This window comes from Boleophthalmus pectinirostris, unplaced genomic scaffold (assembly GCF_026225935.1).
Source record: "Boleophthalmus pectinirostris isolate CB_2022bp ecotype Guang Dong unplaced genomic scaffold, ASM2622593v1 HiC_scaffold_9, whole genome shotgun sequence".
In the NCBI taxonomy this organism is placed as follows: domain Eukaryota; kingdom Metazoa; phylum Chordata; class Actinopteri; order Gobiiformes; family Gobiidae; genus Boleophthalmus; species Boleophthalmus pectinirostris.
This window is the reverse complement of record NW_026571541.1, coordinates 8,346,654-8,358,256: the sequence shown is the minus strand read 5'-3', so window position 1 is coordinate 8,358,256 and position 11,603 is coordinate 8,346,654. Positions and strand designations below refer to the sequence as shown.

Genomic DNA, 11,603 nt, shown 5'->3' with positions numbered 1-11,603 from the left:
TCTAGACTGCAGGTAATAAATAACAAATAACATTGTTTTCCTGCTTTAAAGTTGCACTATGTAACTTTTCTGAAGGATGGTATGCTGCCTGTTTGTCTCCATAGAGATGTTAATGTATTGTCAAGAATCTATGGGATCTATATGTAACCGCGCTGAACTTGGCCGTGCAAAAGCCCAGCTTGGCTGCAGGAATAACCCGTCTGTTTGTCTTTCGTTCATCGAATAGTTTGTCTGCATTGTGTTTTGAATAAATGGCCAGGATACGGTGCTTTTGTGGTTTTAATCTGCATGAAACTGAATATGTACTGGTGAGGATACCTCGGCTCAACACGGCGAGCAGCTCTACAAGGAGAGCAAGTCACATTAGCTTCTAAAAGTTAGCTTCACAACATGTGCAAAAGTTCATTACTGTGTAATAACTCATACTTTGCACAATATATCAACTCATAAATGCTCCGGATGGCATAAGTAAGTTGTACAGTTAGGCTGTGAGCATATAATGAGCAATTAAACAGAAATACATGATTTTTACCGACAGAGCTAAATTCAGTGACCTACCTCGTGCCCATCTCTCATGAACTGGCAACGTGCTCTCGGCGCCAGGGGCACTACCGGTCACCACAGGAGGGCGCTACTCAACCAAAGTATATTGGTCCAATAAATGTAATAACAAGTGGAATAAAATACTATGTATAATCACCGTTACATATATACTAGTACATGGAGATACGCGGATCACCTTGTGATGTCGTGGTAATACAAGAAGTGCTCCACAGGGGTTTTAAACTCCATACACCTTCACTAGAATCACTTGGATGATTTCAGCAGTAATTGCCAATCTTTACTGGAGAAAAGGTAAAAGGTAACTTGTAGACTGCTATGACATTACACTGGAGATGCTGATAGACTAATAATAAAGGATTAGTCAAAGATGTGTGAATGAAACAAAACACAACTCCTCGTACATTTTTGATGAGGTAACAGCATTAGAATATAACTTTGAGCTTACGAGAATCCATTTAAATTAATACAGGACTAAGAAAATCTATGTAATTTGTCAAACATTACCCTATAGACAATTACCCTATAGACAACCACAGATCACGCTCTACATTTCCCCTCTCTGTTTTTCCATTGCAGATCCATGGCCCTTAAACTTCCTGCTCCCGTTTGAATTATTGATAAAGTTTTATGAATGTGGTCGGTCAAACGCTCGGCTGGCTGACCACTACACCGAGCTATTTCTGACCCCGAGCCTCTTCTCTCCCTCTCTTCTCCTCCGGGCCTCGTCACCTTATCATCCCTCCTCTGTCCGCTGAGTGGGACCTGCATGGACTTTATCAGAGCAACCGTCGCATTCTTGGCTCAAAATACCAGGCCAACCAACAGACACAGATACAGCAGTTTTGAATCGTACTCGAGTAAAAGTACAGATGCGGTTCTAAATAATACGGAAATGGAAATATCTTTATGGGAATACCTAAAATCTTTCATTAGGTAAATTAAAGATATTTTTTATTGCTCAGAAATACTTTTAAAACATGCATTCCCATTGTCAGCGTGGCCACTTCTCCGCAGATCTGACCTGTAAATTGGCCTTGGCATTTGCTTGTTTCTTGGGAAATAGACAAGCTGAATGCAGTGCTGTAGGAAATTTCAGGCAAAACAAAGACATCTCCATGGAAACAAGCAGTTGGAGAAGTTACACAGTGCATCTTTAAAGCTGAAAATGGTTAAAGTTCGGATTTAAGTTAAAATTTGAATGAAGAAGTTGTGAAAGTGGGGCATGAGAATCCAACATATTTGCGTGTGGGTGTTTGATTTTGTTTTATTATTATTCAAAAAGTCACTTAAGTAATCTGACGGTTACTACCCGCCACTTCTGCCCACGACCATTTAAGGCAAGAGGAAGGACTGCTCCACTGACCCACAATGCATCTGGGTCCTATATATAAATCCACAACAAAGAACCCTGGTCCCATATGAAGCGTCGCACTAGTTTACACACCGTTTAGACTGAGGAATCTTTCATAATGTCTCTCTTGACTTCCAGAAGGTCCTCGTCCTCCTTCCGCTCCACAGCCCTGTACAGCAGCTCGTACAGGGCAGAGGACTCCATGGATCCCCTGTTTGGGACCTACATGGACTCCGCGGAGCACCCAAGTCTGTTCCTGGAGGAAGGACCCGGGGGACCCAAGTGTTCCTCTCCGTACAGCTGGCTCAACCGCTCCTCTTTTGGCAACTCAGGTAAGAGACAGGACGCCTACATGACTAAATATACATGTTTTGTATCAACATGTATGGAGAGGAAAGATACAAGATCTAGACTGCAGAAAATAGATAACAAATAACATCGTTTTCCTGGTTTAAAGTTGCACTATGTAACTTTTCTGGAGGATGGTATGCCATTTGTTTGTCTCGATGGAGATATTAATGCATTATCAAGAATGTACGGGATCTATACTAGTACAGAGGGGCCCGGTCAAGCAGAAGTAAACAGCAAGGCCAAAAATTCAAGTTAATGCATCTGATATAAAAATGTATTCAACAGATACATATGTACTCTAGTTTTGGTTCTAAAGTTCCATACGTTTTAAACAGACCATGTATGAAACATGGAACAAAAATTATTTCCCAAATTTCAAAGACCTGCAAATCATGTAAATAAATGGATGTATTTCATCATATCTTGTGTTATTCCATCTTTGAACTGTTGATGAAGGTACATGTGATTTTTCAAAAAAAAAAAATATTTTAAAATGATAAAAATTTGCTTGGAAGGACTGATATATTTTATAGAAATAGTTTCCTTTCATTTTGAAGTAATATTAAAGTATTTAGAAGAAAAAAGTTGACAAATTATGTAAAATCATGCACCTTCTACTTGCTTGCACAGTTTTCCCTCCGTTACTTTTCCCTCCGTTACCATGACCTTTTCTTAATAAAAAATACTCATTACTCAAAAGTAAGAGGTTTTTTCAACCTAATCATACCATATGGTAGAAAACTATATGAAGCAAATATTCAAACCAGTTTGTTAAGGATATGTAAGTGAGAACCAAGAGTTATCACTGTTTGTATTTATTGCCCAAAAAGTGCTGCATATTTCATTCCCTCCGTTACCGACATGAGTTTTTAAATTTTTTTGTCAACAACTTGAAAGAATATCACAGGTTTAACTTTACCCTGTTGGAGTGTAACTCTTTCCTACATTCTGATACTTTACTTATTTCAATAGTCCCTCTAGTTTCTGAATAAGAGACATTTGAATGTAAAAAATCTGCCCCTGTTTCCCTCCGTTACCACTTGACCGGACCCCTAGAGATAAGCAGATCAAGCCAATTGGCCAAGAAAGCATATTTTATGGTATTTTAAGAAAGGAAAAAATAAAATAAAAAATTTGACTAAAGTCTGTGTAATCCCTCAGTCAGTCCAGGTAGGGTCCATCACAAGAGAAGATTCAACTGGAGAAAACTGGAGAAATGTGAATACATTTCAGTACTCCTTCAAGTAGCTTCTCCAGTTCTGACAGGGCACTGTTAGACTTTGAATACACGCAAGATAGTTAAGTTTAATGCCATACTGTGGAACATTTCAGGCAAAGCAATAACATTTCCATAGAGATATGCTGGCGGTGGACACACAACCAGAAAAAGTTACAAAATGTAACTGTTAGGACACAATAATGTAGGGACCCAAAAAATGGACAGCAGACCAATAACAAAAATGAGAAGGAGAATTTATTTAACAAAAAGTAGGATGCAGGCTGGAGTGGGGCTGGACCAGGTAGATATCAGGCTGGAGAGCAGAGAAACAGATAAGTAAAAATATTCAGTTGAAAAAGTAGGTAGTAAAACCTCAGAAGTAGGAGCCAAAAGGTCCATCATGTGTAGGATGAAAACAATCTGGCAGAGATCTTGATTGTCAGCAGACGAGTCAAGTCATGACAACAATTATTATATTTTCACTAATCTACCAAAGTACAGTAATACTCAATACTGTTATCCTAATTATTCATTCAAGAGATTAAAACAGTCTGTATACTGTACTTTATAAATGTACTGTGGCAAATTGTGCTTGAAATATAGACTTTTAAATGTGCTTTTAAAACCGTTTGATCACCGCATCAGCAGTTACAGATTTGCAGATTGAGAGAAAACCCATTAGAATCAATCATTACATCGCCTTTATGCTTCATGTGCAGATTATAAATGAGCTGCTTCATGATACATACATCTGCAGATGCCCTCTAGACATTTCCTGTGTCAACCCATGTTTACATTACCATACATTCTCCTCCTTCATTGATCTTTCTCTCTCTGCTCCTCTCTTCCTCTCCCGCTCTTTCTCCCACTCTTTCTCCCTCCCCCCCTCTCCATTCTCTCTCTCTGTCACTCCCGTTCTCTCTCTCAGTTTCCCTGGGCAGTTCACTAATGGGACGTCCGAGCAGTATCAGCAGTCCAGGCGCAGCAGGAGGAGGAGGAGGAGGGGCGCGTTGCCGTGGAGACATGTACTTTGTATCGGTTGATGTCAGTCAGTTTGAGCCGCAGGACGTGGTCGTGATGGCGTACCACCAGCACGTCGTCATACAGGCCGCAAAGGTGAGGGAGGGGGAGGGGACAGGGGGCTGAAAGCATTTGAAACTGAAATTTGCACTATAATGTTGTTTCCTCATCACAAACAGACCTGGAGTTGTGTTTTGTTTCATTCATACATGAGCTTTGGAGATGTAGACAGATTAATAATAAAAGATTACTCAAATATGTGTAAATGAAACAAAACACAACTCCATGTCTGTTTTTGATGAGGTAGCAGCCTTAGAATATGGCTTAAAGCTTATAAGAGTCAGTCTTCATAATATAGGACCTTTAAACAAAATGAGTCAGTGGTGAATAATTAAAGAATACGATGCATTTTTTCAAGTATTTACAATTATACTATAACATATGTAGACCTAGATTTGACATTTTCTTCATTGTAAACCACAATAATGATCCAAAATGTCTTGGTGATTACAAAAACAGGTCCATTCACTCCCGATTTAACACCGCAGAACTGACAATCCACAAGCAGCTGATTAAAAAAAAAAATGTGTATGTTTTTTAAAGGTGTTATTATTTTAAAGGTGTTAGATTAAACCGATCTATCACAAGAGAGACAAGCAGGTTACAGCACTACACTACATTACAAGTCAGATCTGTGGAGAGTCGCCCCTGTTCACAAAAGGAATGATTGCATTTTTTGAGCAATAGAAACATGTTATGAATGGTAAATGGTCACATTTTTATACAGCGCTTTTCCACATTCACACTCAAAGCACTTTACAGCAAGGAACCACTCACCCATTCACACGCACACATTCACACACCAGTGTACGCAGACACTAGGGGCAAGATGGGTTAAGTGTCTTGCCCAAGGACACAACAACAGCATTCATCTGTGGGAGCTCAACCAATGATGTTTATGTTGAGAGCAGGATTCAAACCACCAACCTGTGGGTCAGTGGACAAACGCTCTACCAGCTGAACTACTGCCGCCCTGAATATAGTAAATGTCATATCATGGAACATTCCAAGCAAAGCATTCACATCTCCATGGAGACCAGTAGGTAGCAGAAGCTCCACATTGGGCAGTGCACCTCTAAGTCAGATTTTTTTATAGAGCAGTAAGAGGGGATAGATGGTGGGTGAAAACTGAACATTTCTGCCACACAATTGGGAAAAAAGGGATTTTTTTTTTTTTTACAGTGCTTACAAGAGTAAAGCAGACCATTGTTGATAAGTTAGTATATGATCGCTTAAGATTATTTTGGTTTTACAATGTGCATTATGTAACTTTTCAGATGGACGGCCCGTCATCTGCTTGTCTCCATGGAGATGGATATTATTGGCTGGTCTTAAATGTTCACAGTATGACATTAAACTTATCTTATGTAACTCTACAGAGACATACAGATGACAAAGCCAGGCCAAGTTACACATTGGGTTTAGTGGGTTGGAGTGGCGACCCTGCATGCTTTTCAAAGTGTTTTTGAACATTAAAAAATCTGTAATAAAAAATGCTATTGCATTATTATCAAACATTCAGACATCTCCACAGTATGGTATTAAACCTTTATCTTCATGGAGACCAAACCATACCAAGTTACAGGTCTGATCTGTGGAGAGACGACCCCCGCTCTCAGTCAAAATGCCTGTTTTTCTAGGAATTTTTGAGCTATAAAACCACATGTAACTGAAAAAAATGTAAGGTAGCGCTGTTTTAATGTCACACTTTGGACCATTCCAGGCAGAACAATGACATATCCATAGAAACAAGCAGGTGACTGACCCTCCACCAGAAAAGTTATACAATGCACCTTTAACCTTTTTAACCTCCCACATAATCTCACCAAACCCTTTCTGCATGTGGACAAACAAACATCTACCAACCTTTTCTCTTCCTCCCGCTTCCCCCTCGACATTCACTGCAGTGTTCTTCTCAGTTTGATGGTAATGAAACATAAAGGGTGGTGGTGGGAGCGGGGTCTGGTCTCAGGAGGGGTGCAGCGGCTTTTAATGGAGGTCAGAACACAAATTGGCTGAAGCCTTTGCCTTAAAGCCCTGTTACAGAGAGAAGTGTCTGCAGAGAGGCCCAGTCACTGCTCATTTAGTTCCACGCTGCACACGTCTTAGCTCTGGGCTGGATCGAGTCAACATGGCTCTCAGGCTGTGGTCAGGATAGAACCACTGGTACATGTGATGTTTTTTTCACCATATCCAGCAATATTTTTTAGTTTGGTTAAGTTATGCACTGAAAAAAATAATGTCTAGAGGTAGTAAAATATATTAAATCAACTGGGGTAATTTTTACACTGAAATAACATAATTTTATGAAAACTACAACTTATTTAATAGCAATGGACAAAATGTACTTATTTTACTCAGTATTACGAAGTATTGTGTTTAATAAATAAGCTCTACTATATATATGGGTACTATATGGGTTTTACAGTCGTCACTCACAAACCCAGAAATACTAAGTAACACCAAAGTCCTTCTAGACTCTTCCAGATCTAGTCCTGATACAAAGGTTGGTAGTTAAAATCCCGGTCTCGACGTAAAAAAAAAAAAGAAAAACACCAGTGGGAGACCAGTCAAATCCACTGACCCACAGGTTGGCGTTCTCCCACAGATGAATGCTGTTGTTGTGTCCTTGAGCAAGACACTTCACCCACCTCGCCCCAAGTGTCTGTATACACTGAATGTGTGTATGAATGGGTGAGTGGTTCCTTGCTTGTAAAGTGCTTTGGGCCTTGAAGGTGGAAAAGCGCTGTAAAAAAAATATGACCATTTATTATACATCAATAAATACTAGACATATAAAATTTACATAATTATTTCATCACAGCATTACAATTAATTATGACAGTGTTTTATATATTTTACTTGAGTTCTGACAGTTACTCAGAAGTTCTAACCCTTCTGTTAATGGTGGTGGTAAGTACAACATTTTATTTCATACTGATGTAATGATATAAATTGTACCTGATTTTACAGCAATAAAATTTACTTGAAAAGTGCTAGTGCAAATTTTTATGAGGATTTTTTTTCTAGTAAATCTTACAAGTTTTTTTTTTTTTTTTTTTTTTTTTTTCAGTGTGGTACAGACTTGGTTTCATGTAGTTTAAAGAGCCCATATTACACTATTTTCTGACACACAAATCAGAAAGTGACACACAAATTACACACAAATCTTACATGACTGGGTTCTTCTCTCAAATTGAAAACACTCTGTTGCACCTTGTGATGTCATGTGGCAATACAGGAGGTGCTCCACTCTGTTTTCAAACTCCATTTCAGATCTGGAAATTACAATCTCTACTGAACTAAAGATTAAAAAAAAAAAAAAAAAAAGCTGTTAAAACTAAAACTAAAGGTTCATGATATCACAAAGTGGAACAGAGCATTATGAGTTTTGGAGATGCAGACAGACTCATAATAAAGGATTACTCAAACCTGAATGAATGAAACAGAACACTACTTCTTGTTTTTGAGGAGGTAACAACATTCTAACATGACTTAAAGCTCACAAGTGTCAATTTTCGGCAATATAGGACCTTTAAATCACATGGTTTGGTCTAATTTTCATGCACTATGTAATTTTTACTGGTAAAGTCATCACCTGCTTGGAGATTTTAAGGCACAAAACAAATATTTTTAAGACAGACAGTTACAGATCATATTTGTCTAGCGGATATTTGCAAATTTTGAGCAATAAAAGGATAGTTTAATGATAGTTTAACCCACTGAGACAAGAGTTGCAATTTATCTCTTTATTTTCTTTGTTAAGCAGAGATGTAGTTGGTTTAAGTTCACATTACTGGAGGGGTTTACTTTAAAAACAAGCAATGCTATAGATGTCTTTTAATGGCTTTCCTCTGCACTTTGTCTCGCTGTCCTTCAGGTTTTGGATGACGGCAGAGTGGGTGACACATTTACCCATAAGTCCCTGCTCCCGGAGGACATGGACCCCCTGTCTGTGAGCGGGACGGTGGGCTCGGACGGACTGTTGGTCGTCAGCGTCAGTAGAAAGTGCTCTCTGCAAATGGAGCCTCCCGGGCCCTGTTCACCACAAGGAGACTGACCTTTGACCTTTGCCGTACTTCACTATCTGTGTCTGAAGATGAGGGTGCATTAACTTTTATTAACTTGAAGGGTTTTCCACTTTGAAATAATGGAATCAATGAAAGGTGAAAAGTTTTATTTCAGTTTATTTGTACTTTGTATTAACTATATCCCAATGGAGTAAGCAGACATCACTTAAAGGAGCATTGTGTAACTTTTTGGAGGCTCCAGCAAATACTTTTCTCCATAGAGATGTTATTACTTTGTCTGGATGTTTCACAGTATGGCATTAAACCTTTCGATCTCCATGAAGACCAAACCGACCATGTTACAGGTTGGGTCTGTGGAGAGGTGACCTTGCTCACAGGCAGAATTTTAGATATTTTTTGGCATTTTTGAGACATAAAACCACTTGTAATTGAATAAATGTAAGGTAGAGCTGTTTAATGTCATACTGTGGAACATTTCAGGCAGTGACATCTCCATAGAAACAAGCAGGTGATGGACCCTCAACCAAAAAGTTATATACTGCCCCTTTAACTTAATTTAAAAAGTGTAAACTCTTCTCAAAACAAGGAAACTACTCTTAATTCAAATAATCTGCAATTTTTCAGTATAAACATAAATGTAAAGGTGCACTGCGTAGCTTTCTCATGAAGTGAAGACACAAGGCCATGTTACAAGTCAGATCTGTGGAGAAATTTTTAAAAAGTAAAATAAATGCAAGATGCTTTTGAAGGACATGTACAGTCGGCCCTCACTATAACACGGTTCACCTTTTGTGGCCTCGCTGTTTCGCGGATTTGCTTTTTTTTTTACAGTGTATGAACGCACATTGAGTTCTTCCCCCTGCGTCCTGATTGGCTAAGGGACTGTAGACCCTTGTCAATCAATCTCCTCCATGCCATGTCTCTTGTACAGTACAGAATGCGTTCAGCTCACCAAATTTACATAAATGTTGGATCTGTATCTTGTGTCTGGGAGGAAGTAAATACTTATTTAATCCCACCCCTTTTTTCTACTGTCCCAAATTAACTAAGAACATATAGACTTCTCATTTCCTGTACAATATAAGCTAGAATTCACAGTACCCATATTTCAGTGTGATTCTGAAGTGCTGTATGTTTGCAAGTTTTCTCCCCGACAAAACCCACAATGTCGACGAAACGTTCTGCACCGACAAAGGCTCCTGCGGTCGCACCCAAAAGGCAGAGGAAGATGCAAACCATCGCACAAAAAGTTGGACTTCTGGACATGCTGAAGGAAGGTAGAAGTTTGCTGTAGCGCATTACCGAATAAAATAATTTTCAGTTCGTTACAGAAAGAAGGAGGTAAATAACATAAGGACGACAGCAGCGATAAGTTTTAAAAAGGATACAAAAAGGTTGTGAGGCTGTGTGAGAAAAGTGTATAAAGTGTGTGGTGAGGGGTTTTACAGCCTTAAAACAGATATAATAACTGTAAAAATTAAAGCTGACTAATTCACGGATTTCGCTTGTTGGGGGTTATTTTTAGAACGTAACCAGCGCAATAAACTGTATCCGATTTTTCCCATGTATCTGAGTAAAATCTGTCTTATCCCTAGTACAGATTTATCATATAAGCAGCTCTTGAGATCAAAATAAATCAGTTACACAGCATTTTATGACACTGCAATCAGGAAGTGCACTTTAGCATGCTAGTTGTTAGGTTTACAGTCACAGCAAAACTCCGTGAAGATCAGCTTGTTGTGTAGACTTAACCAGAAAAGTTACACAGTGCACATTTGAGTAAGAGAATGCAAATGCTCTTTTTTTTTTTTTTTTTTTTTTGTAATTTGTGTGCTGAAAATATAAGTGGATTTTCTTAATTTTGTACTCTTTTTTTTTTTCTAAATAAAAATTAAATTGCGCACTACGACCTTTGGCATTTTGTTGTTGTCAAACCCTGTCCAGTTTCAGATGTGTAACCCACTTCCCTCCGGTGAGCAAAATAGCGTGGCTGATTCATTTGTATTATAACTCTGTATTATTATAAACACCTCTATAACTCCCCAGTGGGACGGGGGGAGCACATGTGTTACAAAGAGTATAAACTGTGTAAAAACAGCTGAAGCGTAAATCAGACACAACACTGTCTCTCCGGGGAGGCCCCAGCTCCACACAGCTCCAGAGGGACAGAGCAGTCTACTTACCCACTGAACTTTACTCTCAACACACTCTTATTATTACATCCTGGACACATGATTCTCATACTCAGGGATTCATGTTGGTGACTGGAGACAGGCACAAAAGAAAATACAAAGAATAAATAAAGACAAACATTTTAGCTGAAATACACAGTTGAAGATGGACTGTGTAACGTTTTGGTTGGGGTTTGTAACCTGCTTGTTTCTATAGGCGAGTTTCAGCTGACGTCATTATTATTAAAAGCCCGCGTTGCATGCTGGGAAATATTTTGGTCGGAGGCAAGAAACACGATAGCGTACAAACACAGTGTGTAACCTCGTGTATTTATCCCCGATAATGGTAAATTCCTGCTGCATTATCAGATGCACAAATAGAAGCACGGAAGAAGGAAAATGTCTTTTTCGTATTCCAAGTGAAAAGAACGTCCCGACTGGGGACGTTGTCCAGCGGTGGAAGGAATACTTTGAGGATCTCCTCAATCCCACCGTCACGTCTTCCGAGGAGGAGGCCGAGGCTGGGGACTCGGAGGTGGACTCATCCATCACCCTGGCTGAAGTCACTGAGGTGGTTGGCAAGCTCCTTGGTGGCAAGGCTCCGGGGTTGGATGAGATCCGTCCTGAGTACCTTAAGTCTCTGGATGTTGTGGGGCTGTCTTGGCTGACACGCCTCTTCAACATCGCGTGGCGGTCGGGAACAGTACCTCTGGACTGGCAAACCGGGGTGGCGGTCACTCTGTATAAGAAGGGGGACCGGAGGGTGTGTTCCAATTACAGGGGAATCACACTCCTCAGCCTTCCCGGTAAGGTCTATGCCAGGGTACTGGAGAGGA

At 39.6% G+C, this 11,603-nt stretch overlaps 1 protein-coding gene across 1 annotated transcript; it reads left to right on the top strand.

Annotated features, from left to right (window-relative positions):
* Positions 1-2,033: 2,033 nt before the first annotated feature.
* On the top strand, positions 2,034-8,625 carry LOC129407258 (heat shock protein beta-7-like). The gene is made up of 3 exons (XM_055147856.1): positions 2,034-2,247; positions 4,414-4,601; positions 8,446-8,625. Exons 1-3 carry the CDS (start codon positions 2,034-2,036, stop codon positions 8,623-8,625), a joined length of 582 nt encoding a protein of 193 aa, XP_055003831.1.
* The last annotated feature ends 2,978 nt before the right edge of the window (positions 8,626-11,603 follow it).

Coding starts and splice junctions, on each gene's coding strand:
- LOC129407258 (XM_055147856.1), top strand. CDS start 2,034: ATGTCTCTCTTGACTTCCAGAAGGTCCTCGTCCTCCTTCCGCTCCACA. Junction 2,248..4,413: donor CTCCTCTTTTGGCAACTCAG/GTAAGAGACAGG, acceptor TCTCTCTCTCAG/TTTCCCTGGGCAGTTCACTA. Junction 4,602..8,445: donor TCGTCATACAGGCCGCAAAG/GTGAGGGAGGGG, acceptor GCTGTCCTTCAG/GTTTTGGATGACGGCAGAGT.